General features: G+C 41.3%; 2 protein-coding genes across 6 annotated transcripts in view; one reads left to right on the top strand and one right to left on the bottom strand.

Annotated features, from left to right (window-relative positions):
• The window catches only part of LOC142839580 (uncharacterized), a 71,548-nt gene extending 66,797 nt beyond the window's left edge, over positions 1–4,751 (bottom strand). Inside the window, exons 1-3 of the mRNA XM_075955797.1 lie at positions 4,686–4,751; positions 3,914–4,530; positions 1,812–1,913 (exon numbers count right to left, since the gene is read on the bottom strand). Of these exons, the coding sequence (XP_075811912.1) occupies positions 1,817–1,913; positions 3,914–4,530; positions 4,686–4,751 (780 nt within the window). The 3' untranslated portion in view covers positions 1,812–1,816. The remainder of the gene's footprint in view (positions 1–1,811; positions 1,914–3,913; positions 4,531–4,685) is intronic.
• Itsn2 (intersectin 2) overlaps positions 3,942–27,713 on the top strand; it is a 113,120-nt gene continuing 89,348 nt past the window's right edge. For 4 of the 5 annotated variants that reach the window (XM_075955455.1, XM_075955453.1, XM_075955456.1 and 1 more), the window contains exons 1-2: positions 4,270–4,385; positions 24,091–24,153. In XM_075955455.1, the coding sequence (XP_075811570.1) occupies positions 24,123–24,153 (31 nt within the window). In that variant the 5' untranslated portion in view covers positions 4,270–4,385; positions 24,091–24,122. Of the gene's footprint in view, positions 4,045–4,269; positions 4,386–24,090; positions 24,154–27,713 lie in introns of those variants that run through there. The other variant, XM_075955454.1, reaches the window with a different exon arrangement.

Below are 27,713 nucleotides of genomic sequence, written 5' to 3'. Positions count from 1 at the left end.
GATCCTGATGATAAAATACCAGGGCAGTCTCAAACTGTTTCCCAGATGGACTTAACTTTAGATATCCAGGCATTAACCACTATTGTTAGTAGTTTGTTCTAAGTTTTGAAAGGAAAAAGAAACCCAGAATTTTCACCCATTTCTCAGAAGAGAGAGAGAGAATGTGAACGGAGGAGTGAGAAACTATGATGTTCCTTTTCTTTTCTTATAAGACACTAGAACGATGCCCTGGCTAACAGTGGACACAAACAGGCTCTTACCAAAGAAGGTCAAAGAAACACAACTTTCAAAAGAGCATTTCCCAGTACCCATAGCTCCAGACGTCCTGTGTGCAGGGGAGGGTAGAGCCAGCATTTTTGGTGTTCCATACTGGAACATTGTAACACTGTTGGGGTATACCTAACAAGAACTCCAGAGGACAACGGACAGTTAAAAATATATGTCAGAAGGAGGAGAGTGGAGCAGAAAAAGCTATCTGAAGGAATGATCACTGATATTTAAAATATTTCAACAAAAGACAAATATCTGCAGTCTTGAGATTCATAAAGCTGGAAAGCAGAAAGTCCATGTTGGTGTATGTCATAGTCAAATTGCTGAAAGCAAAGATACAGTGCATGTCTTAAAGCAGTGAAGAAAATGATGTATGACAATAATAGACATAATTGATCAACAGCTCACTTCTCAAGAGACACTGTGAGACTAGATGAGAATTGAAAAATATCAATAAAATAGCGAAAGAAAACAAGTAAAACATAAAACCCAGAATTTTTATATTGTATTTTGAATGTGCTTATTCTACATGAGCATGTACCTACCATGGGGCATGTGTAGAAGTTAGAGGACAGCTTGTGGGAGGTGATTTTCTCCTTCTACCTGCTGGGCCCAGAGAGCATGGCAGCGGTGCCTTCACCCCTGAGCCATCTCACCGGTCGTAACTCAGTATCTGACATCCAGTGGATATAAATTTACATTCAAATATGAAAGCAAATAACATCTAAATTTTATATAAAATATAAGAACTTGTGGCCAACATATCTGCACTGTAGCTTGGAACACTAAAGGAAGCTATCTAAGGGAAATCATAAATGGAAACCGTCTTCAGGAGAGAAGAACCCCAGAAGTAGCAAACGCCGGGTAAGGCAGGGTGATTTCTGTTGGCCATAGCCTCTTAATCTCTTCATAAATTATTGGTTTAAGTCTGTTTATAGTATTGCCATAGGCAGTCTATTAGTGGTACATGTCTTATGTTAAAAGACAAGTTTCTTAAGGCTTCCTAAAAGATAACATGTTTATCCTATGGGATGGTTGAAATCGGGACAGTTTACTTCTGTCTATTCTAGCCAGTTGTCACCACAATAGACTTGTTTTGAGGATAGATTGAGTGGTAGGTTTTTGGATGAAGAATGGGACCTTTGAAAATTACAAATGGGAAAATTGAGAGGATCTATATGACTGGGAGGAGCATAGATACATGAAAGGGAAAAGTCCGTGATTAGATGTCCCCATGGTAAAACCTCAGTTTATAGTCACAGGCCTAAGAATCCACCCGAGATTTTGGCAGGTGGGGAGAGACAGATGTGACATACATAGTCTACCTCCTGACTCCTTAGCTTTCCATTCTTCATTAATTGTTACTCTTTTATAGAATCGACAAGAATATCTCTGACTTAGGCAGGACTTGCTATTTCATCTCCAGTCCAGGCCGGAGGTGAACCAAAAATAGATTTGGGAGCTTCTGAGGGAATTTAGTTTCAAGATCTGCCCTTGAGTGGAGGAAGTTAATGAACTGGGAGGGTGGATGCATCACCTACCTGAATCATGAATACCTAAGGACGGAGGATGCTGAGAATTCTGGGTGGACCTGGAGGACTGACTTCTTCAGGCGTTGGCATTCTTGGTAAACATTGAGTGTCCTGGAATTTGGCAAAAGAAGACATAAGGAAAGAAGAGAGGTGTTGCAAACCTCAAAAGAAAACAAAAAAGGACTTTTTTTTTTCATATGAGTGGGGAAAGGAAGATCTAGAAGCAGCAAGAACACTTCTTGGGTGGCTTTCCATTCTTTAGCTTCTTGAACAGAGGGGCTGTCAGCACAGCCTGCCTGGGGGCTGAGGATCCCTCATTGCTTCATGGCTTCTGTCTTCACGGCACTGGTTCACCTCAGAGCCACACATGTATGTATGGGAGAAGCTAGGCTACCGGAAGTCTTTGTATTCTGTTGTGACATTTTGAACAGAAACCTGGGGTGTTGATTTAGTGCTTGGGATACTGCAGGCAGGCTTACAGAACCCCAATTTGCATCAGAGGTTGTTAGCTTTGTAGTTTGTTTTAGGGAGACTTTCAAATGCTCCCTCCTTCCCTATCCTTCTCCTCCCTAGGATCTGGCAGCTTCTTCAACAGAAAGAAGACAAGGTCAACGCTACCATGTCCAGAACATCAAAACACAGTGACACTAGTCAGTGATGGGAGGGAAGTGGAGATTAACTATCTGCCCATTAGGAATAATAAAAAAAAATCAGTTTTACCTTGCAGGCCATCTCTGCAGCACTGTGGTTCTGAGGCTTACACACTTGGATGTGGGCATGGGAAGGGAGCACTGGCATGGGAATGGTAATGGGTGCTTAGGAGTGCTTTTCTTAATCCAAGTGGCTTGTTTATAGAGGAAGAAGCCTTATTAACTGGTCCCCAGGAAGTGAGGGACCTCCTGGACTGATACCAGGGAGTCAGGTGTCTCTGTGTCATGGAAGCTCAGGACCTGTCTGTCAGGTCTTGGTGAAGACCTAATCGAAGAGTTAAAAAAAACACTGTGAGAGCAAGAAAAGCCTGTTTATCCCCATCAATGTTTGCTAAATTCCTCTGAGGAGTTGGCTGTCCAGTTCAGTCAGGCCTGAGCATTGCAGCAGCGTCTCTTGCAGGGCACACCTGATTCCTTCATCTGCCGCAACAGGTAAAAAAATGAAGCTCCAGGGTATCTGATCTACACAGATCTCTCACATCTCAGCAGAAATCATAGGGATATGGATATTTTAAAAACATTCATTTATTTATGGGCTTTCTGAAACAGTTTCTATATAGCCTAGACTGACCTCAAACCATGGTCCTTCCGACTCAGCCTCTTGAGTGCGGGGATTCCAGACACTCCAGTTCTGGTTAAGCGTTTTGCCTCTCAGCACAGTCCCCTCAACCTAAACCTTGAGTCTTAGGGTCCCCCTCCACTACCCCATTTTGCTCATTAGGAACCATCACATCTTCACACCAATCTAAAGAAAGCCTTTCTGCCCAGGGAGTGTTGACTTTGTCAACCGGCTAGCCCTAGATATAGATATTTGAGGAATCCACATAATAGACAGGGGTGATAGGAATTCTGAATTTGACTTTCTCCTATCAGACAGGTAAGAATGTTAGCTTCTGCAGGCAGAAGAAATTGGAGCAGTCTTCCTGTGAGGAGCATGCTCTTGCATGTGAACAGGTTTAGGGATGCTCCTTGTTGGACTCCCTCTGTGTGTCTCTGTCTCTGTCTCTGTCTCTGTGTGTGTGTGTGTGTGTGTGTGTGAGAGAGAGAGAGAGAGAGAGAGAGAGAGAGAGAGAGAGAGAGAGAGAGAGAGAGAGAGAGAGAGAGAGATGGTGAATGGATGGCCGACTCTTGGGTGCGGTTAACTCCTTTAGGGGAGTTCCTGAGAAGGGTCTGTTTCAAAGGTGGAGGCAACTCCTTTGCACCTCTAACTTCCCCATTCTCAGGAAATTCTAGCTCCCTCATCAACGATGAGACCTTCAGTGAATAAGAAGGTTCCAGAGCGAGAGAGAAAGCAAGCTCCATGTGTGGTCCAACAGGGATGTCCTGAACATCTCTTGGCCCTTTCCAAAAACTTGGGGTCCAGTGTGGCAGGAAAAGTCCCACCCAGCCTCCGCAAGTCACCTCGTAGAGGAGGAGCCAGGTGGGTCGTGGCAGCTCCTGGAAGGGCTGTCAGCTCGGAGGCTTCGCGACGTCGCGGGAAGCGAAGCGCTTCGGCCCACGCCCTCGTGGTCCAGGGCTCCACGGTTCCCGGGGTGAGCAGGCACGTCACGCAGTGTCGCGCTCCCCCACGGTGGGGAGTCGGTGCCCCGCGGCCAGCCGGGCAAGCAAGCGGGCGGACCGTCACTGCCCGCCCGTCGCTCGCCTCCCCGCCCCCCGGCTTCCTGCGGAGGCCGCGGCCGCCATGTTGTTGTGGGGCTGAGGCGGCGCCGGCGGAGCCCAGCGGCCGTGACAGGCTGCGCAACAGGTTCGCTGCGGCCGACCTGACGACTGACCCGGCGGCGGCGGCGGCGGCCGCACGGCAGGGTCTTCCCCGGCGCGGGTGCCGAGGAGCGCGCGGGGGGTCGGTGGCGCGGTGACGCGCGCAAGGCGCCAGGTGGGTGAAGCCGCCCGGCAGCGCTGCTGCGGGGCGCTGGGCAGGTGCGGGCGCCGCCGGCCCCGGGGCTGCACGGGCCGCGCCGAGGGGGCCGCGCACCGCAGACCGCCGGGGCCCGTTCTCGACAGCGCGTGCGGCCCCCGCCCTAGGCCCCGGCCCGGCTCGGCCGAGCCGGGCGGAAACCTGGGCTGCGGGTTCCTGTCCCGGCCGCGGGGTCGGCGGGCCGCTCCTCTCTGAGGCCGGGACCCTGGGGCCCCTCGGCACGGCCTCGCTTGGCAGGTGACGGCCGCCGCCTCTTACTGAGGGGCGACGCGGTCCTCGGCTTTCCTTAGGGGCACCGGGCTGCGCGTTGCCTTGGAGACCCATTTTATTTTGGCTTAGTTTATTTATTTATTTATTGTTTTTCTTCTCTCCTCCCCTCCTTGGTCAGCCTTGGTGCAGAGTGTCAGGTGAGCCGCACCCCGGTGCGTCAAAGTAGCCCGAGTCAGGAGAGGACAGTGGGCGGATGCTTGGCGTCCACAGCTCGCGTTTTTAACAGCTAAAGTTGGGAAATGTTAAGCGTTGACTTCTGTTCTGCGTTATGCACTTCCAGGGTGTATAGGAAGCACGGCGACAGGGAACCTCGGTCACCAGAGTAAAGTTGATTGCCTATTTAAGGAAGGGAGAAAAGACGCCTGCAAGTGCATTGTGGCTCGGGAAACTAAGGCTGCCATTGCAGGTGGCTTTCATTCTGCAGATAGGATGCTGTTTGCGAGTATTGGTCACGGGCTGTGTTGTTCAGGGATTGCCCGTGGCCAATGGGTTCGTTTGAAACTTGAACTCATAATGAATAGGAGCATTTTGGATAGAGCCAGCTACTTCATAATAGAAATTGAAGTTAGCACAGAAACTACTGTTTTGTTACACGCTTTTTGGTCCGTTTCACGAGTGTTGTCCTCGTGGGAGGCAAGTTGTCACTTGGAATTTTGTGCTGTTAGCTTAATTTCGGTAGCACAGACCGGAGGCCAAACTACATAAGCCTCTGAGAAATTGCTTACTTCTCTCTGAAGGCTTGCTATATTGTCACTGATAAAACCTGAAAGCGATCCAGAAACCTTTCCCACAGCCTTTATACGGATTGATAGGAGGCCTGCAAAATTCAGTTACCTATAGGTTAGGGATTATTCCTATGATTGCCTCATAATCAAGCAAGCAAAGTGAAAATCTTTCTTTCTTTCTTCCTTTCTTCCTTCCTTTCTTTTTCTTAAGGATGCAGAAAAAAGCGTGTTGCTGCTGTTTGGTGTAATACTGGTATGCAGCTGAAAAAATCTGCATGCTTATAAACATTTAATGCATTTAAGTATTCTCGTTGTTCACCTTTATAATGAAAGGTAGAATAGTTAGTGAAAACTTTACTGAGTAGAATTATACCGTTGTTCAGTACATCTTAAGACTCAAATTCTGATTTCTCCTGAATATGAAGAAATACGTACACTCAGAAGATTCAATTTGTACTTTAAAAATAAATGTTTTTACAAAAATATTTAAAATAGCATGCACCCATTACCCAGACTTAGGAACTCTCAAGATTTTCATCATCTTTGACATTGGATAATTTCATATATAATCTTAGAACTTTCAGGGATGTGTGTGTTTGTGTGTGTATTAGGGAGTGAACCAACCATTTCACACATTCTGAGCATGCTCTCTGCCATCTGGGTACAGGGTACATGCAGACTTTTTTTTTAGTTCTAATTCATCTTTAATGTAGAGTTTCACAGAGTTCCATCGTTTTAATAAAAGAAAATGCATTGTTCATCATCAACTAAACTTCCTTTAGTATGACAGTTTATCTCCCGTGTGGTCATTTATAGCACACTTTGTAGTATTAGAGCCTATGTTCAGTGTTTATATAATTGTTTAAAGCATATGAAGGCCTCGTAGGTAATTAATGTCCTCCCATCAGATAAGTGAAATATTAAATTAGCATTTAGCTGCTCTAGGTCTCAGAGTTAGTAAGTGTGAGCATCCCATTTCAGGTTAGGATTCTTATAACTTCAGCACCGATGTTCTCGTACATAACATCTTGGTTCAGGTAAAACAAAGTTATATGGGCATTCTATATATGTATATATGCATATATAGAACATATACATATATATGTCCAATATATAGAGAGAGCAAACGAATTGCCGTGAGTACTCACGTTAGGGGAGGGTGAGCTAGGTTTGTCAGCTCTAGCAGGGACTGCCAGGACTAGGGTTTGCAGGCTTCTCTGGGAGGACAGAAGAGTGCTTCACCATGGAGCTGCATCTGGAGCCCTCAGTTTACACTGCCAGAGTCTCATTATTCAGCACACACAGGCCTCGAACTTATCCCACCTCATTCTGCCCACTGCTGATACCACGTGTGCACCTTCACACCCATCTCAGAAGTTTCACTGTTTGTTTGTAGAACGTTTACGTTGGGCACTGTACATTATTCAGGATATGATAATTATGTTACTAAAATATGATATATTTGTTGTCTAACAACCAGTTTGGGGGTTGGTTGCTTTTGTATTTTCAGACTTAGGGAAAATTTTTGGAAAAAATATTTTGCAAAAAAAGGCCAAACAAGGGAAGACTTTTGGGGTATGCCAATTGTTAAAAGCAGATTCTAAGTGTGAAATAGAAAAACAAGAATTGCCACCCCCCCCCCCCCGTCTGCATTCTATGCGCTAGAACCCAGTTTGCGAGCTTCAGGCAAGGGGCTGGAGGTTGAGGAAACACACACAGAGACAGACTGACACACAGACCTTCAAACACTGGTACCAAAAGCCCCTCTTTAATAGCACCATGGAGGCTTAAATACTCTGCAGTCAATGGCCAACAGGTGGAAATCCCATCCTCTGATCCTCTAGACTAGGCACAGCTTCTAGTAACTTCAATTAGAAGGCTCTAGACAGGGAAGAGCAGCTGAAGGCCAGGACTTAACTGGTCCCAACAAGAATATTTCAAATGATTTCTGCAGTTGCATAGATCTAAAACTGAACATCCATTAGAATGTACTTCCACTCTTGGCTCTTGTTGTTTGTAAGTTTGTACCATCTACAGCTGTTGCACACAGGCAGGGGTTAGCACTCCCCTGGGTGGGATGTGCATGTAGGTGTTCTTGAGAAAGAGGAACTGAACCAGCTTTAAAGGATGTGAGGCAGAGAGGAAATGGGGGAGGGAGGGAGGGAGGAAACTGAGCAGAAATAGGACAGTGAATAGCCTGAGAAATAATGTATTTTCATAACTCTAAGAGTGCAACATATTTCATTTGCAGTGTTTTGAGAGCTTCAATTAAAACATAACTTCACAGCCAGACCAAGACACTGAGTAACTTTGTTATTTGCAGTACAGCTATTCAGCCGTGATTATGGCAGACATGTAGGGGTCTACAACCAGATGGTAGAGATTTAACCTGTGGTATTCAACCACTTGTTTTATGTTTTCTGGATCCTTCTCATTGTGAATACATATTCATTTGAGAAAAAGTCTGGTTTAATAAAAATTGCATGTGTATTTATAACCATGTTGGATAAAAGTATGGGCTCTTCAGTTAGACCTCCTACCCCAGCTCCAGCTCCAGCTCCGAATAGTTGTATGACTTTAAGCAAGTTTTAAAAATTCTCTTAATTTCTGTTTTCTTCTTTATCTATAAAAGAGGGATAATAATAGAACCTATTTCATAATGTTGTATGTACTACAAAGTGCTTAGTGATTGTGCTTAGGAGAAGTATGTAATAAATGTTACCCGCTATCATCCCAGCTTGCTTCAGTGAGAAATTTCAAGCTATTTTCTCCCTCACTCTGTAGCTCTGTCTCTTTCTCTCTGGTTTGTGATTTATCCTAATGACTCCATAAGAAATTAGCTTCTTCTTTTGGTACTCATTTTCTAATCAGCATCCAAATGAACTCTATGAGAAGACTGAAAATAGATTAGATGATCTGACCTTCAGTTCAGTCTAAGACTCTGCCCCTTAGTTCCCTTAGCTTCTACTGCTTTGGATAATCACTTCAGAGCTTTGGCAGGGGTTCAGTTCTTCCTTGACTAGGAAGAAGCTGGTGTTGAGAGAGGGTAGTGACAAGGGAGATCAGCTGAGGTGCCTGCAGGGTTCACACTGGTCTTTAGGACAGGAGCAACCTTTGCTTTGCCATTTTTTTTGCTGCTGCTTGGAATCTTTGACCCCATTTCCATCTTCCATCTGATAGGCTTTTGTGGCACTTCTCAAATGACTGCTTTAATAAAAATACCAGGTAGGTCAAGTTAATAAATCTTATAATTTTAATAACATTTGGTGGCATTGATTTAGAAATTATTCTTAGGGATTATAACTAATCATGTCAAAGATTAGTGACATTTTCCGTTAGTTACTTTCTTGTTGCTGCGACATAGTACTTGACAAGAAGCGACTTGAGGGAGGAAAAGTTTACTGACGCATGGTTTGAGGGTCTAGTCCATCGCAGCAGGGGAATGAGACAGGTAGTTGATAGGTAACCACGTCTGCACTCAGGAAGCAGAGAGATGAATGCAGACACTCTGTTGGCTTTCTCCTTTGTACATAGTGCAGAATCCCAGCCCAGGGAATAGCAGTCTGCATTCAGGGTGGAGTTTCCCACTTCTTTGACCTAATCTAGATAATCCTTCACAGGCCTGGCCAGAGGCTTATCTCCTAGGTAGTTGTAGATCCTGTCAAGTTGTCCCTCAGTATTCACCATCATATTTGCCAAGAGTGGTGTGGGTCAAATAGGAGTGCAAAGTAGTATTGCTTCTCTAACCCATTTTTATTAAGATCTGAAAACCGAAAAGATAGAAGAGAAGCCTTTTCACTAGAGCATTTCAGGTTTTCCACTGCTAAATTTTTAGTGAAATGCTTATAAAATGATCTTTTGTCTTGCTGCAGAGACAGCCTGTATTGGGGTTTCCTTGCCCTCCCCTCATTCATTCCAGTAACTGTGACTTGGAGTTACTACTTCCTTCTTCCAACATCTTGGTTCCTACTGGTTCACACTGGGTTCCGAGAACTGAGTAATTTGGATGAATGAAATGTAAAGGACCATTGGATTGGGTTTGGGTAACTGCAAGCCTTTTCTATAGTACTCTCTAGGACCTGGGCTTTCTAGTTTTTGATGGCAACCCCCTCTTAAGAGTAGAGTTTCACAGCTTGCTCTTCAGTCCATCTTGGGCTTCTCTCCACAGTGTATCTTCCCTCATCTTTGCCTTTCTCCGTATCATGTAACAACTTCTTTCCTTTATTCCAGCTACTGCTCTCTCTTTGAAAGTTAAAGACAACAGAAGTCACTCATAATTCATAGCATGGAATTTGTTCTTTCACTCCATCGTTCCATAAATATTACATGATTTCTTGTAAGACATGCCCAGTGTAATGATTATATAACCAGTGGACAAAATATACAACCGTGTCCTGCCATAGTGGCTTTAAATTCAGGAAAAGAGAAGAAAGAATAAAATTTCTTGAATTTAGAATAAATGGTAGCCTTCATATAAATAAGTTATTTGTATTTCAGAATAACATATTTAAGATAGTTTATTGTTGTTATTTATTTTGTTAATACCTGGCAGGTCTTGGTATTTCTTCTAGTTACTGAAACCAGAAAAAACCTTCCCCCACATAGTGTGCACTTAAAGCAGAGTTTTGCCAAATAGTTTGGGATGGACACTTAATTTGATTTTTCCTGAAAGCACTGTATTGTTTGGTTTTAAATTTTATTGACTTTGTATGTGTACTATTTTCATTACGATAAATAATAAATGTTCTGTGTAGAAAATGGGGACGCTATACGGAAACACAAGGACTATGAAACTTTCCAGACATAGCCATCGCTCATGTTTTAGTAGCTCTCCTAGAAGCTAGTCTCTGCTGACTATGGACCTGTGTTATGTTGTCATGTGTTTTGTTATAATTTAATGTATTTTCCTGCTGTGCCGGGGATTGACGTGTAGTACCCTAGGCAAGTGGTTTTCCACTGGACTACATGCTCGGTTTCTCTTCTGTGACTTTTCTTTGTAGTTTACAAAGAATATTGATCAAAGCGTGGCTCTGTTTTCACTATGCACTTATCCACCATATACTTTTATTGGTGAATACTTTGTCCTCACTACCGAAGAGTATTAATAGTGTGTAACATTTATAGAGCAGTAGCTATATGTTAGTTATTTGGGGGACACTTTGCATAAATTGATTTAGTCTTTTTTTTTTGAAACAAGGTTTCTCTGTGTAACAGCTTTTACTGTCGTGGAACTTGCTCTATAGACCAGGCTGGCCTTGAACTCACAGCGATCCACCTGCCTCTGCCTCCTGAATGCTGGGATTAAAGGTATGCACCTCTACTGCCCAGCTTCATTTAGTCTTTAGACTCTTTATAAGAACCTCGTAGTTGAGTTTGAGGGAGTATAGTAATTTCCCCAGAGTCCACAACTGGTAGACGACAGACCTAGGATCTATTTCTGACCTTGCTCTTCTGCTTATGGCTGTTATCTATGCTTCTGTACTGCTAAGGTCATTTGTAATCTCTATCTTGCCGCAGTTCACATCCTTTTAGCTGTAATTGTTTTCATGATTATGAGTATTTCCCCAGAATACATTTCAAGTAGTAGAGAGACATTGGATGAAAAGGTATGGACACTTCTTAATGCCCGTGTAAACATATTACCAGACTATTTTACAGGAGAATGAATTAGTATGAATGTGTAAACAACACCGTCTTATTTCCCCACTTTCTTGAAAGCTTTGCCTTTAAAAAAATACACTAACTTATTCAGAGTACTTTAGGTTTTCTTCCTCTAAGTATTAGCATCACATCGTCTTTTTTCCATTTATACTGGAAAACTTTCCTTTCTGATTTCTCATTTCATCAGCATGCTTACTTTGTTCATTTGTTCCTTCCTTTCCTCTCTTCTCTCCCTTCCCCTTCCTTTTTTTTCCCCCTAATCTCTTTTGACAGTCTCTTGTAGCCCAGACTGGCCTCAAATTTACTGTGTAGCCTAGGATAATGTTGAACTTCTGATCCACCCACCTCCATGTCCTTCATGCTGGGATTGCAGGCATGTGCCTCTCCTCTGGTTTATGTAGTGTAAGGGTCAAACCTGAAACTTGGTGCATGGTAGAAGATTATTCTATTAGCTTAACCAAATCACCAGTGCTCTTGTTTATTCTAAGAATTCTTTGTTTGGCAAGAAGTATGTCTTCCATATAGTTATACAGATTTTCCCATGTTTTTTAGCTTTGTTTATAGATTTAAGAAAAATGATAATGGTGGTAGCACTTTCTGAGTAAGTATATGCTGTATACCTAAGTGTTTTATATTTTATAACTCATGTACTTTTTACAGCATCCCCTAGGAGGATTAGCTCCTTTGACATTGTCTTTGTTTTTTTTTAAATTAAAAAAATTTTTTTTTTGATAGTAGGTTTTACTATGTAGACCTGGCTATCCTGGAACTCTCTATTTGTAGACCATGTTAGCCTTGAACTCACAGAGATCCACCTGCCTCCCAAGTGCTGGAATGAAAGGCGTGTGACTTTACATCGTCTTTTAAAGTCTTAGATTTTTTTCCTCTGTGCCTTTGTCTATTTCTGTTCTTGGTTCCTAAAAATCACAGTAACCTGCTGTCTGAAACCTATTGTTTAGTACCCATTACTCAATGTAGGAGTCATTTCCTCTGAGATTACTCATCTAATAACGTTCTGGTTTCTCAAGGCAAAGTGGGCACTCATCTTCTGCCCTTTTCATTCCCATAGCACTTACATGGAATTCTAACTTTTGGTGCATTCTTCTTTGGTGACTGGGCAGATGCACTGACTTGAACTCAAGGTGTTCTGGTGGTGCTGCTGGTGTCAAGGATTGAAGGCTGGGAAATGGCCCACCTGACAAAGGGCTTGCTCCACAAGCATGAGGACCGAGTCCAACTCCCTAGCACCCACATAAAAAGCCAAGTCCTGTGCACACCTGTACACACCCTTACATACCTCCCCCACAAACACAAAGCAGTGAGTCCCCTCCCAGAGCATATGAAGTAGAAACCTGGACTGAGGAAGTAACATGAAAGCTGGTCTGAAAGCAGCCAGGGAAAGAGTAGAAGCCTAGAGACTGAAACTTAGTGAAAACACAGCTGGCGATTTCCCATTATGTGTGCAGTGAGTTTTGAGTGTCACAGCCTTGCTTCTGGGAGAGCCAAGCAATAAAGCCCTGCTTGCTCCCAGTATGTGCTTGTGGGTATGGATGTAGGTTTTTTTCTCTTGGTTTTGTGGGGAGGTTTGATGTTTGTTTTGTTCTGTTTTCTTTTAGAAACGGTCTTATTGTGCTGCTCAGGTTGTTTTCAAACTCCTGGCTACAGCTGAGTCCTCCCCACCCCACAACTTGACACCTTCCCAGTAGCTGGGATTACAAGCATACACTGTTCCAGCTGACCCAGTATACTTTCTTTCTTTTTTTTTTTTTTTTTTTTTGGTTTTTCGAGACAGGGTTTCTCTGTAGCTTTGGTGCCTGTCCCGGAACTAGCTCTTGTAGACCAGGCTGGCCTCAAACTCACAGCAATCCGCCTGCCTCTGCCTCCTGAGTGCTAGGATTAAAGGCGTGTACCACCACTGCCCAGCTATACATTACATTTTAAAATAAGCTGCACAAACAAAATACCTTAATCAAGAGCAGAAATATATATACACACATAGTATAACAAAATTGACCTTAAATTCGTATCAATAAACCAAAATCCATACCAATACAAATCTCTATAGCATATCACTCTTTAAATGTAAACAAACATTTATAAACAATATTTGGGAATATGGGCATAGTTCTCTCCAAATTACTTCCTGCTTTTTGTTGAGTGAAGTAATTTTTGGGGGGTGTTCACAGCGACCTTTCGGGGGGGGGGTCTAGACATTAGTCTAGAAGAATCTCACAGGTTCTCATCCTCTGTGGAAACAAATGCAGAACCTCTTTTCCAAAACAACAAATCCTTAGACCCAAATTCTGAAATCATGATACCTCTAAAACATATATGTTGGTTTAGTTTATCAGTCTGTACAATGAAATGTCTCTCTGTACTTAGCTCCTTCGCAGTTAAACAATTAAAAGAAAATACAATAATATGCATAATTCAGACCCTCTGTGTATTTTCCATCTTTACATGGCTTATTTTTTTACTCTATTACCTTTTAAATATTTATTTTATTATCTTTACTCCTTTAATCTATGACTGTCAGTACTCTGTCTCTTTAAAGACTTTGTTTTATTTTTATTTTCTGAATTATTTAGTTCCTTTTATGACTCTCTATACTCTTTTTCTTCTCTCTCCCAAGCCTACGTAAATTTATCCAACACTGTGACCCATTTAGAGATCTTTTCCATCTGAATTTGTCTTTATTGTGTATCTGTAATCCTTTTCTGACCAGGACTGCTGCTTAAAATGTTCAGCCCTTTTTAAAAACCTAAGCAGCTGCATTGCTAGGGCAAATACGGTCCTGCCTGTTGGCTCTGCCTAGTCCGACATGGCAGAAGTCCATTCACTCCCTCTGAGACTGCCGGGTAGGAGCTGTCCTTACTACCTCAACTCTGATAACCAGTTGGCCCATGCTGCCACCAAGTAACTTTCAGCATGCTGCCCATAAACCCCATTTAAATGCTTGGCCTCCTAAAAGAGCCAGAGTTCGTGCTGGCAGCACAGCCCAGAAAGCCACTGTTTCAAAACCATGTGGCTTTTTCCCCTGCTACCGCTGAATCAAGAAAACCTCTCTTAAAGAAGCTGCAGCACACTGCCCACAGACAGAGCAAGAAGCTGTGTTAAACTTTTTTTTTCTGACTAGGATTTCTTTCCGAGTTTTCTCAGGTTTTACATGGATTTAGTCAGCCATGTTGGCACACCAATTTGTTGTAGGGGACTGCTAGTTAGTTCCCAGCTCAGCCCCAAAATAACCACACAGAAAATATATTATTATTTTTTTAATTTATTTATTTATTAAAGATTTCTGCCTCCTCCCCGCCACCGCCTCCCATTTCCCTCCCCCTCCACCATCAAGTCCCCCTCCCTCATCAGCCCAAAGAGCAATCAGGGTTCCCTGATCTATGGGAAGTCCAAGGACCACCCACCTCCAGGTCTAGTAAGGTGAGCATCCCAACTTCCTAGGCTCCCACAAAGCCAGTACGTGCAGTAGGGTCAAAAACTCATTGCCATTGTTCTTGAGTTCTCAGTAGTCCTCATTGTCCACTATGTTCAGCAAGTCCGGTTTAATCCCATGCTTTTTCAGACCCAGGCCAGCTGGCCTTGGTGAGTTCCCAATAGCAACTGGACATTAAGGTATATGAAAATGAAGAGACAAACTCAGGGGTTGACAGTCTTATAGAGGTGCGCAAGTATGAAAACAGAAGTTAGAACACTAGACATTATGTACAAGAAGAAATGGAAGTGAAAGGAAACCTTCATAAGTAGAAAGGTCACCAGCATGGTAGGTAGTGCTATAGGCACCGAGGAGAAAAGCGAAGGGGGAATAGTTCATTCGTGCCTTGTAAATAAAGACTAGACTCTTAAAACATATTTTATGAAATGTAAAGAACGTTAGATTATTTAGAATAGCAACTTCATAATTCACTTCCAATAAATGTCACCATTTTAAAGTGCCAAATTCTATGGTTTTTAATATCTATTTTCATGAGTAACACATCTATCATAGCTGATTTAGAACAGTAGAAGTCTTTTGCCTTCTAGATTGTTTTTAATTTCTCTTGGAAGCTATTGTGAATAGTGTGTTTTCACTGCTTAAGTCTACCAAACTTTGAAGAGAAATCTAATACCATTGTGCCTCCAGCTATTCACAAGATAGAAAGGGAAAGAATACTACCAAACTAATTGCAAAGCCAATATTGTCCTGATTCCAAAGCTGGATAAAGACACAACAACAAAAAGAAATCTATAGATAAATTTTCTTAATGAACAGTGATGTAAAAACCCTAACAAGGTCCTTGCAAACTGAATTTATGGAAGAGGATTATACATCATAACCAGCTTGATTTCATCCCAGGGATACAAGGATGTTTCAGTGTGCTCAAATCAGAAAATGTATCATATAAATGAACTTAAGGACAAAAATCACATGATCAGCTTCATAGATAAAGAAAAAAGCTGTAGCACTAATAATAGAAACCAAGAGTCAGATATTGGGGTTCATCCCCAAAACCAGACAAGCAAAGCAGCCAGCCACTAGAAAAGTCTTGCCTCTACCAAGGCTGGGCGCCTACAGACTAAGCAGATTAAAGGGGCCTAAGCAGACAAAGCTGACTAAGCTTCTCTCTCTTCTCTTTTTATATTCCCTCTGGTGCTAGGATTAAAGGCATATGACTCCCTAGAACTAAAATTAAAGGTGTAGGCCACCACCACCTGAATTTGTTTTTGCATTGATTTTGTATAGCCCAGGGCAGCTCTGAATTTACAGAGATCCATCTGCCTCTGTCTCACAAATCCTGGGATTAAAGGTGTGCACCACCACTGCCTGACCTCTAGTGGCTTAGCTTCACCCTTCTGATCTTTAGGCAAGCTTTCTGTATTAAAACATAAATAAAATATCATTATAAAAAGCATTTGACAAAGTTCAACATTGCCTTCATCATAATTCTGTAGAAAATGGAAATAGATGGAACATACCAAACCATAATAAAAGCATATATGACACACCTGTAGCCAACATTACACAACTTGGGGGAAGCCTGAGCATTCCCCACTCTTCCCCCCTTACTCAATGTACTACTTAAGAGTCTTAGCTGGAGCAATAAGACAGGAGAAGGATATTAAAGGAATATAAATGGGAAAGGGGGAAAGCAAATTATTCCTGTTCTCAGATTCTTTTCTAAAAGATCCACAGGGGGCTGGAGAGATGGCTCAGAGGTTAAGAGCATTGCCTGCTCTTCCAAAGGTCCTGAGTTCAATTCCCAGCAACCACATGGTGCCTCACAACCATCTGTAATGGGATCTGGTGCCCTCTTCTGGCCTGCAGGCATACACAAGACAGCATTTTGTATACATAATAAATAAATAAATATTAAAAAAAAATAAAAATAAAAGATCCACAGACTACACTAAAAAACTTGTAGACCTGATAAACCCTTCTAGTAAAGTTGTAGGATATAAAATCAAACTGTAGCCGGGCGGTAGTGGCCCACACCTTAAATCCCAGCACTCGGGAGACAGAGGCAGGTGAATCCCTTGAGTTCGAGGCCAGCCTGGTCTACAAGATACATGTTTGACTGATTCTTGGGAACTGATTTGCATGTGATCTTCCCTTTTTCTGTCTCAGAAAAGAAATTCACATTTAGACACTGGAGAGTTCAAGAAATTAGTCTGTCTTCAACCCTGCCCTTTGAAGAGAGGGAAAGAAAAAAGATTGGCAGAAGGAGATCTGTTTTTTTTCTCTGTTCCTATTTTCCTGCTCTTATACTTGTAAATCTCTGTATTCATTCCTGTTGCCATATCTGAACTTTATTCCCAGAACCAGAAATTCTATCCCATGGTGTGACTTTATGTTCAAGAACTATCTGATTCTACTTATGTAGGCAAAGGTCTCTTTTCATTCACTTTCTTTGGAGAATTTCATTTTCTCTAGGAAAATAGTTTTGTTTCCCTGTCTAAAAAGTAAATACAATAATCCTCCTTTCCTCACCTCCCCCCACCACAGAACCTCTCCTGGAACTTGCTCTGTAGATCAGACTGGCCTCAAACTCACTGAGATCCATCTGCCTCTGCCTCCCGAGTGCACTACTACTATCTAGCTCCACCTATGCCTAGCAACTGCATATTTCTTGAGCCACCTTCCCTTTACTGCATCAGTTTGTCTTTGAAGTCACTGGAACTGTGCTTGTATTAGAACCGATCCTGACAGGTTGCTAAGACTCATTGCTTAGCCTTTATTTGTGTGTCACTTGGCAATGATAACTCCTCCTTGGAACACTTTCTCTGTGTTTGTTTTTGAGGCAGGTCTCACTATATAGACTTGGCTGGCCCTGAAACTCTACTATATAGACCAGACTGGCCTCTAATTCATACCAATCCACCTGCTTCTGCCTTCGGAGTGCTGGCATTGAAGGCCTGTGCCACCACCATGCCTGGCTTCTTTTGTTCCTGATACATTCTTTCCCTGGCATGATTGCAACTATACCTAGTCCCCAATGATTACCAAATATGTGTCTGTAGCTCAAACAGAGTCTTTCCATTTTCTTGGTCACTCCTACCAACATATGTCAAATTATGCTTACAACTGAAGTTGTTGTTTCAACTTGTCTCCCAAGTTTAACAGCCGCATCTCTGTTTTCCTAGAGCTTCTCTGTTGGTTAATGTCACTGCTCCAGGTGTAAAATCAGGCTTAAAGGTTAAGTCTAAAGGATCCTGAGTTCCGAGTTCTAGTCCAACCTAAGATACATATCAAAACCTTATCTCAAAACACAAACAACCTGGGCTGGTTAGTTGGTTCAGTGGATGAAGGCACCAACTTCCAAACCTGGCAACTTGAGTTTGTTCCCCTGGACTCACGTGGCTGAAGAAGATGACTTGACTCCAGAGAGTTGTCCTCTGACCTCCACATGACTGCTGCTATGTGTGCACACCCATATCCATACACATAAACACATATGCACACAAAATAAACAATAAGGTAGTAACAAATTTAAAATATGGTGGTGGTGCATGCCTTTAATCCCAGCACTCAGGAGGCAGAGTCAGGTGGATTTCTGTGAGCTCAAGGCCAACCTGGTTTGTAACATGAATTCTAGTTGGTCTTAATAAGAACCCAGGGTCAGATATAGGGGTTAATGCTGAAGATCAGAGAAGCAGAGAGGCCAGCCACTAGCGAGTTCTTTTACCTCTACCAGTACTCAGACTGAAGGGGTGATCGTGTCCTCAGACTGCATCTCCAGACTCCATCTGTCTCCACCAAACCTCAAACTACTACTGTCTTCACCAAACCTCAGACTACAACTGTCTCCACCAAACCTCAGACTACAACTGTCTCCACCAAACCTCAGACTACAACTGTCTCCACCAAACCTCAGACTGCTTTGAGCTCCTGTCTCCTTCCTCTTATATTCCTCTCTCCAGTCAACCATATCACTCCCATCTCTACCTCTCTAGTGCTGGGATTAAAGGCATGTGATCCCAAGTGCTGGGACCACCATTGTGTGAGCTCTGTTTCTCTTTTAGACAGATTTAATCTATATAACCCAGGGTGGCCTTGAACTAACAGTGCTCCTTCTGCCTCTGTCTTTGTCCTGGGATTAAAGGTGTGTGCTACCACTCCCTTTCTTCCTGTGGCTAAATTCTGTACTCCGATATTCAGGCAATCTTTATTTATTAAAACATAAACAAAACATCACTACAGTGATCCCAGAGCAAATTCTGGGACACCCAGCACTGTTACACAGAGAAACCCTGTCTTGAAAAATCAAGATAGATAGATAGATAGATAGATAGATAGATAGATAGATAGATAGATAAAATATATACTGTCAGGAACTGTACTATCATGCTTTTGAGTGTCAGGCCTTTAGTCAAATTTATTTAAGCTATTTAACTATTATGATTCAAAGTAGATTTGATGAATACAAGCTTTCCTCTCTACTCAAAATTTAAAATGCTTCAGAATTTAATGAGAAATAATTTTTTTATCTCTAAAAGTATGCTTACAAGAAAAAAAGATTCCCCACCAGTTATGGAAGAGCCACGTTGCGGGGAACAGTATGGCTGATATCCATATCTCCTGTGTCTGGAGGATCTCAAGGAGGCAGTTTGGATCCTCTTCTTTTCTATTAGTTCTCTATATAGTCAATCTTTAAAAATTCTGGTTACTATTGTGCATGTATGTGTGCACATGTGTCTGTCTAGTGTGTGCGTGTGTGCCAGGGCATGCTTATCAAAGTCAGAAGAGTATAAGCAGGGGTGGAACGCCAGTGAGGCGAGGGAAGAAACAAACTTGTAGCTGTGCGAGAAGGTTTTGGGGGGTGGAAACTAGTCTAAAAGGCTCTCTGAATTCACATAGGACGTGCTGCTGACTCAGCCTCAAGTGTTGGTCCTGGATTTCTGTAGACTTGCTAGCATTCCAAGTGCTCTGCCTGGCCAGACTGGGACACTCTTTTACAAACGTTTCTTTGGATGGAGGGTGTGGTTTCCAGGTCCGTTCCTGCTCACTAACTTGTGGGCTTCCTCAACTCTTTTAGTCTTCCTATCTTGAAAATGGTATCCTGGACTAAATGGCTGTAATTTTTCCTTTCTATAATTGTGTGCTTCTAAACAAACAAAACCCCCACCCTTTGCTGAGCCACTTTGAATTTTAAATGGCTGTAGTTTTTTTTTTCTTTCCTAGGTCTTAAGACCCATTATAGAAGCGTCTCCAGGTCTAGCAGTTCACTTTTCTCTCTCATCAGGATCATATACTTTCCCAATCCCAAAATTATATTTGGTGGCTTCTCAGACTGCATTTGGCTGACATTCAGTCACATGAGTCTTGACCTTATACCTGTTATTCACCAAGTAGGCATTCTGCAGAGGATCTTGACGTCCTCCACAGTACTTATCAGTTCAGATCAGGACCGCAGACTGCCACTTGATCGTCGCACATTATCCTCTACACAGTAGAGCAGGGGGTTTGTTGGACACCCACAAAGCGTGTGCCCTTCTGAGTTTATGCCAAGAGGCCAGAAACAGTCCATTTGATCTGTGCTTCCAGGATTGCAGCAGCCTGGCCAGACTTTTCTTCTCCCCTAAAACATATGACATCATTATTATATTCATTTAAGAAAGCAAAAGGTGCATAAAGCCTACAGGGAGACGTTCTCAGGCTCTAAAATAAGATACGTTTGGAATCTCCACATTGTTTCATGACACTGAATTTGGGCAAGTAACTTAATCTCTCTGCGCCTTCATCTGTGGCATGAGTAAGATATCTGCCTTGTAAGGATTTTGCAGGAGTATTCCAGGTACATAGCCCTTGGGCATCTGAAGGTCTGTGTGCAGAAGTGGAATGTTGAATTCTTGATGAATAGTGACTGAACACGACACGCGGTAGGTTACTAATAGAGGCGTGTTAAATTAATAGAAATCATTAAGCAGATATTAGCAATTATTTTTTTGAGACAGGTTTGTAGCTGAAACTAGCTCTTGTAGACCAGGCTGGCCCCAAACTCACAAGAGATCCACGTCCTCTGTCTCCCAAGTGCTGGGATTAAAGACGTGTGCCTCCACCACCCTGTGTTAGCAATTATTTTAAAAAATGTAAAAGACACTTATGTGATCTTTTTTATTTTTCAAGATTTCAATTATATTTTTTTCTTGTGATGTACTGGGGATTCAACCAAGACCTTGTGTATGCTAGGCAGGTGCCCTATCTCTGAGCTCTATCTCCAGCCCCAATTATTATTCTGTCCAAGTCTGCTAGTAAACTAGAAAATTGTTTAGCATGTCACAATTAATGATTCTAAAGTGGGACAGAAAATTAATGTAACTAAAGCAGATGCAGTGGTATGCTTTAAAAACTTACTGATTCCAATAAATTATATTACCATAATCAGATGCTACCAGAGTCAACCAAATGCTTTATACATGTGTAAATGCCTCAGTATGGTGCCTGCATACATGAATAGGTGAATTCTACATGTGAGGTGGAAGAGATTCTGTAATACCAGGAGGCTTGTCCTCCCTGTCCATTGTATTATTTGGTTGTTCTCTAACTTTATTTTAGGATTATAACTGCGATAATTGAGTATCAACCATATGACATTTTGTTATCTTCATGGAATACATGATATCCAGCCAAAAGTTCTAGACAGATGGTTTGTAAGTTTAGATCTAACTGATTAAAGTTTTCTGTCCATGGGATTCTGTTCTCTGTCTGTTATCTCAGTCATCATTGACACTGTGTTTGGTGCTTTAGATGGTTACATAGTGTGTTATATGTAATGTTTTGGACAAACTTTCTCTCATGTTTAAGCCTTGTCTATTACAGGAAGTGAGTAAGATCTAAGCCTCTGAAGCTGCACATCTAAGTAGATAGTTACTTTCTGGCATAGGTCTTATATTGCTTATGATCATTTACATGGAGGAAGTAAAATGTATTTATTTGTAGAATTGTTCTGTGTTTAAGGAAGTTGAGGTTGTAGTCATGAGTAGTTGAGACTTCCTTTGGTGGTAACTTTTTTTACTGGTTATGGCACCGGTTTCCCAACCTCACAGACTATAATCCTGGCAGTTGTCTCTTTGTTTCCTTTTATTCCACAGTCACTCATTTCCAGAGAACCGGTGAGTTCTGCTTATTTTGAACACTTCGCTGTTCTAGCTCCTCTTAGCTCTTCCCACTGCCTCTATCTAGTGCCAGGCTTTGTTTTCGGCTTGCCCTGTTTGCTCCTTGCTTTGGCCTTTTTTTCAGGATTATCTATCTTAAATGAAATGTATTTTCTTCTCTGTAAAACCCGTTAAAACACCATTCTGCCACAGTTAAGTTCAAGGTTTTAACCTTTTATTTGTAACTAATTCTCATTCATCCTGTAAGGCTCAACACAGTACCTTCTATAAGAATTCTGTCACCCAGCAGATTTTTGGCATGCATTTTTTTTGTAAACAACTCCAATGCTTGGGAGTTTATCTTATAAGAAAGGAATGAAGAAAACCAACATGTTCATGCTAAACTTTCCTCCTACCCAAAAAGAGTAAGAGCAGGAGGGGACAACAGCTGCAGTCCACAGCTCACTGTCCACTAAGCAAGAGCCTGTGGTTGGCGGAGGTGGGATTATAGAGTAAGCCTTTGCGAGGTTACCCGTCCTTCTGGCTCAGTCTGGCTGTTCTTTGTTGTGTAGAAGGATGGTTTTTGCCATTAACCATTCTAATCACCTCTCCTTTTGCTCACTGCAACATGGAGTAGATGGATTAGTTTGCTCTGTAGGAGGAAAAGCAGCTGTCAGTTCTCTTGCCAATAAATTAATTGCATTTATGTGCCATCTTTTGGAGGGTTACTGCAAATCACTGAATAAATATGAAATGTAACCATATTTATCTAAGTCGTTAGAGGACTGGATTCTTGCTAGCATAGGGTGCTAGCGTACTGAATTCACTAATAGAATGGTACCTTGGAACAGTACCTTTGACAGCCATTTAGCCAGTTTTTCTGGTGATAGTTTCATGTGAACCCTTCCCAACTGCTTTGTTTAAAATCACTTACCCAAGTATTTTTCTAGGGCTCCTAAAACTATCAATATTTAAACTATTTGGTTAAATAGATGAGGTATGGAGTGGTCTTTTTAACTGTCCCTCATTAGTCCTATTTTTAAGATTTTTGTAACAAAATTTGAATTTTGTATTTATTTTAAAGTTAAATAATGAATGGGAGTATCAAAAGTGAAGCTTCACATTCTCTGCATGTTTACAGAATAGCGATCATTTACTGAATACACACTGTGTGTTAGACAGTGTATTGAGTTATGTACTACTTAAAAAAAATACTGATCCAAGTATTTTTGTAGACAAGGAATCTACGACTTTTTGTTTGTTTGTTTTTTGAGACAGGGTTTCTCTGTGTAACAGTTCTGGCTGTCCTGGAACTAGCTCTTGTAGACCAGGCTGGCCTCAAACTCACAGAGATCTGCCTGCCTCTGCCTCCCGAGTGCTGGGATTAAAGGTGTGCACCACCACTGCCCGGCTGGAATATAAGACTTAAAAAAAGTTAAACAACTTTCCTATGGTCACATTTAGGAATAGAGCCAAGAAGGTCTGAACCTAGAGCTGTTAGCTACAAAGATCAATCAACTTGTTTAAATAAATGTAAATATATTTTAATAATTGTGATGCCTTTTGATAATTAATTTTTTCTTTTTTTTGGTTTTTCAAGACAGAGTTTCTTTGTATAGCCCTGGCTGTTCTGGAACTTGCTCGGTAGACTTGGTTGACCTCAAACTCACAGAGATGCACCTGCCTCTGCCTTGCCTCCAAGTGCACTCCCACCACCCGGCTTGATAATTACTTTTAAACTGTACCTCCATGTGTGTCTGTGCGCTTTTCTATCTACTCCAATCCTTTTAGATGATTTTTTAAACTTAGAGAGTTTAATTAAAACACAGTACTACATTTATTTTGGATAGATTTCTTTCAGGTGATTAAAACCTGTTATGGATTTCCATGGTTTTTTGTTGTTGTTGTTGTTTGTTTTTGTTTTTTCTTTTTTGAAACAGGGTTTCTAGCTATACTGGAACTTGCTTTGTAGACCAGGCTAGCCTTGGATTCAGATCTCCACCTGCCTCTGCCTCTCGAGTCTTGGGATTAATGTTGTGCACCACCATTCCCTAACTTCCATGTTATTCTTACATACTTAATTTATGCAGTTGATTTCCTTAAATCAATTCTTACCTAATCTTAACAGTGCCTCTTCCTGAATTTATTTCTACAGAAATATTAATTAATACTGAGGGTTTTTCATTCTGTATTTGCTATTGCATATACTATTTCTTTTAAATGGTCATGTACTGAAGGCAGCACTATTACAATAGAACCCTTCCTCATCCCCAGCTATGAATTCTGCCTGTTCAGCAGCAGCAGGAGCTCTGTGTTGTTTTTGTTGGGTGTGTGTGCCAAAGGGGACAGACAGTCCCACAACTTAGCACTAAGCTGTGATCTGTCTTTGTTGTATTAATGGGGACCATGTTTTCATATTGCAGATGGCTGAGCGCTGCAAGAAAAATTCAGGACCATGATGGCTCAGTTTCCCACAGCTATGAACGGTAATTAACTTTATGCTGATGGTACATGAGAGGATGTGGGCTTTTGTTGTAGTGATGAGCCTGTTGTTTGAAATATTTATGTAGATAATTTTCCTTGACTTTTCGAACGTAGAACTTGAAGTATTCTGGTTGAAAGCACCAAGTGTTTCAGAGCAATACTTGTATCTTCTTATTAGTATTATGCGGTAAATTCCACATTTCTGTTGAAGCATTTTGGTAGTATCTGGAATATGTGCTTACCATTAAACAATTGAGAATAACCTAAAGGTATATTCTATTTAATGCATGAAACTGGAGGACAAAAACCAAGAGTGCCCTTAGGTGAATAGTAAGGGTATTTGTAATTGCACAGATGATTGCAAATAGATCTGGCCATCAAGATTTGTTTAATAATACAAATATAAGATTAAATTTTCCTTTATTAACATTTATGAACTTCATATTTATTTTATCTCATTAGTTAACCTGACAACTTGTGTTTGATCCCGGGGACCCACAGGGTAGAAGGAGAGAAGCGACTCCTACAAGTTGTCTTCTGACCTCCACACACTGCCTAGTGTGTCTCTCCCAATAAATACATAAATAAGGTTAAAATGACTGTTATTCCCATTGTGAAATTGGTGTAGGACTATAGGGATTGGTGCCACAGGCGTTTTTTAATTTAAACAATTATTTTCCACAATGAGTGATCTGTAAGTTTAAGACAGTGCTGCTTTCCCAGCTTTGAAGATTTCTCTGCCTTATATGAAAGCGTTTTCACTAAAGTCAGTTTACTTACAAACTTCAACCAGAATATTAATAGAGTTTACAGATCAAATAAACACATAGTATGATCCCAGTCTTTCCTTTCATACGTATTTATTGTATAGATCACTGCATTATAAGTAAACATGATTGGAAGCAAACAAAATATTCAGTGATAAAAATGCCCATGTGAATAAAATTCCAATTATTAATTAGGAAGTGGTATGTAGGAATAAAGAAAGTCATTTGAGTTTTTTTGTTTGTTTGTTTTTTGTTTTGTTTGTTTTGTTTTTATTTTTCGAGACAAGGTTTCTCTGTAGCTTTGGAGCCTGTCCCGGAACTCTCTCTATAGACCAGGCAGGCCTCGAACTCACCGAGGCCATCTGCCTCTGCCTGCCAAGTACTGGGATTAAAGGAAGATATAGTCATTTTTTTAAAAAAAAAAACTTCTGAAAAGTTGATAACAGAGAGACTGTTACCTTCTTCTTATTAAAAATAGTTGAGTAACTTGTATTTATCTAGTTTAAGTCCAACTCAGCATTTAAAGTGTTACTGAAAGCAACATCCATGTATAACACAAAACTTCGAAAGTATGCCTGCATCTCTAGTAAATCATTTGTCGCAGTTAAGTCTTTAGATGCTAGACCCAGTTGTTTGTATGAATGCTGTGACACACTCATCTAATTTGTCCATGTATATCTTGATCACTCTAGGGCTAAGTGCAGACTTCATAGGCTGCTTTGGTTCTCAGAGTGCTGTCTGTCTAATACAGTAGCCACGTCTGTCTTAGTTTATAAAAGTCAAGTAACCACGCTGCTGCATTTAATGTGCTTACAACCACTTGTAGCTGAGGCTGCCCTATGGGACAGTGCAGATAAAGACATGTACAAACAAGATGTTTTTTACTTAGTCTTCGGTGCTTCACTTCCTTTTATTATTATTATTATTAACAAGATTGAAAAGGCTGTCGGTGCCTCCCTCCTGTTTTTGCAGCTGCAGCTCTGCCCCTAATCTGTTGCTCTGCAGAACGTCCTTCCCAGAGCCTCCTTAATCACAGTGCTTTACATTCTGCTTTTCAAGAACTGAATACATTTGTAGACTGAGAGAACATGATAGATAGGACATCAAGTGCTAGGCGAGAGGTTACTTCAGATACGTGTTGCTACTGGTTGATATTACAGGGTGACATCACTTGTTTTAGCCTCAAAATTATGGGGTGCTAAGACTGACTGAGGAAGAAGTTATGAAACCCATCATAATGGCTTCATCTATAATCTAGAAAGGAGAGGTAGGGTACAGAATAAAAGCCTCCAGTGGCTTTAAGAATACCCCATTTTCTTGGAACTTTATTGCCATTTTAGAATTGTAGGGCTCAGTAATCTTTCAACCATATGGTTAGAAAATTGCTGAGCTAGATGTTGGGTCTCTACAGTCGGATGCAGCATTGCACTATACCTATAAACCCAGGTTTTTATTGTTCAGGTTCCCATAACTTAGGCTACAGCTTTGTTTAGAACAGTATAACAATTATATTTTAGACATTTAAATTAGTACTAGATCAGTATATATCATTTATTTTAAGTGTTATTTGTGTATATTTGTTTTAAATATTAAACTGGAGACAAATATCAGTGCAGACTATTTCTAAAATTTAGTTTCTATTGTATATAAATATAGCATGTTTGAATTACTTACATTTAGAATTACAGTATTGACAAACTACCTAGCTGTGTTCTTTATGTATGCTTGCATATTTATAGATATGTGTGTATATCTACATATGTGAAAACAGGGATTATATTACGAACAAGCATATAGTTGGTTCTGTAATTGAGAACTCTTTCTTCTTCACTGGTTTTATGAATGTACTTAACAGAGGTAGTAGCCAGAAGAGAATAAACAACAGAAGTCATTCTGAAAATCCATCTTTAGTGATGAGTTGGGGAGTGTTAGGAATATTTCCTAAGCGAGCTCTCTGACGACGCAAAAATTCCCAATCAAGCCAAATCAAAACAAGCCGAATTAAGAAATATCCATGTTTAATGGGAGATCTGCGCTCTCGGGTGGCCCCGAGGGGGAAACGGGAAGCCAGAAAAGCGACCCCTGGGAGGAAGAAAGGGGGACCAGGTGTTCTTCTTTTGGGGGATCACTTTAGTACCCTGAGGAGTGGTCCTGACCCCACCCCCAGGGAGGGGTCAGGACCTGGCCTGCTGGGATTTGAAGTCCAGACCAGGCCTGGGGCTGGGACCTACGCTCCCAACCTAACAGGGAGATGGGTGGAATTTGGATGGAGTCCTAACATGACTATCAGACAGTGTCAGAGGTCATCAGCTTTTAAAGGAAATGTTGGACAACCACCGCCACCTTGTTATTCTGTCTTTCCATAAAGCTTACAAAAATAGACTAAAATTGGGAGGTTTTCTTCCCTCCAGGTGCAGAATACCAAATAGTTAGTTCTTTGAAAGATTCTGTTAGTGCTACATTCTAAGTAAGAAAACTAGACTTACATTAATTATTTAAAAATTGACTTTGAATCAAACACATTCTGATTTTTTTCATTTAGAGGTTATCTCATTTCTGGAAAATTTTTGATACATTAATATTTTACGTTTTAAAGTGGTTTCTTGTTTTGCAAGTTATTTGAACATGATTTAAAAGTTATTCCATGTTCTAACTAATTTATTGAGCATTTCATTTCTTCAGGTAATTTTAATTATAATAATAGTCACTATAGTTTGCTTTTCTTGGTGGTATGATTTTAAATATTAAAAAGGCCGAGAGCACCTTTAAAAGGGGTGCATGTACTCAGCTTTGCT

This window comes from Microtus pennsylvanicus, chromosome 21 (genome assembly GCF_037038515.1).
Source record: "Microtus pennsylvanicus isolate mMicPen1 chromosome 21, mMicPen1.hap1, whole genome shotgun sequence".
Classification (NCBI taxonomy): domain Eukaryota; kingdom Metazoa; phylum Chordata; class Mammalia; order Rodentia; family Cricetidae; genus Microtus; species Microtus pennsylvanicus.
The sequence above is the reverse complement of the archived record's forward strand: the minus strand, read 5'-3'. Positions and strand labels throughout refer to the sequence as shown.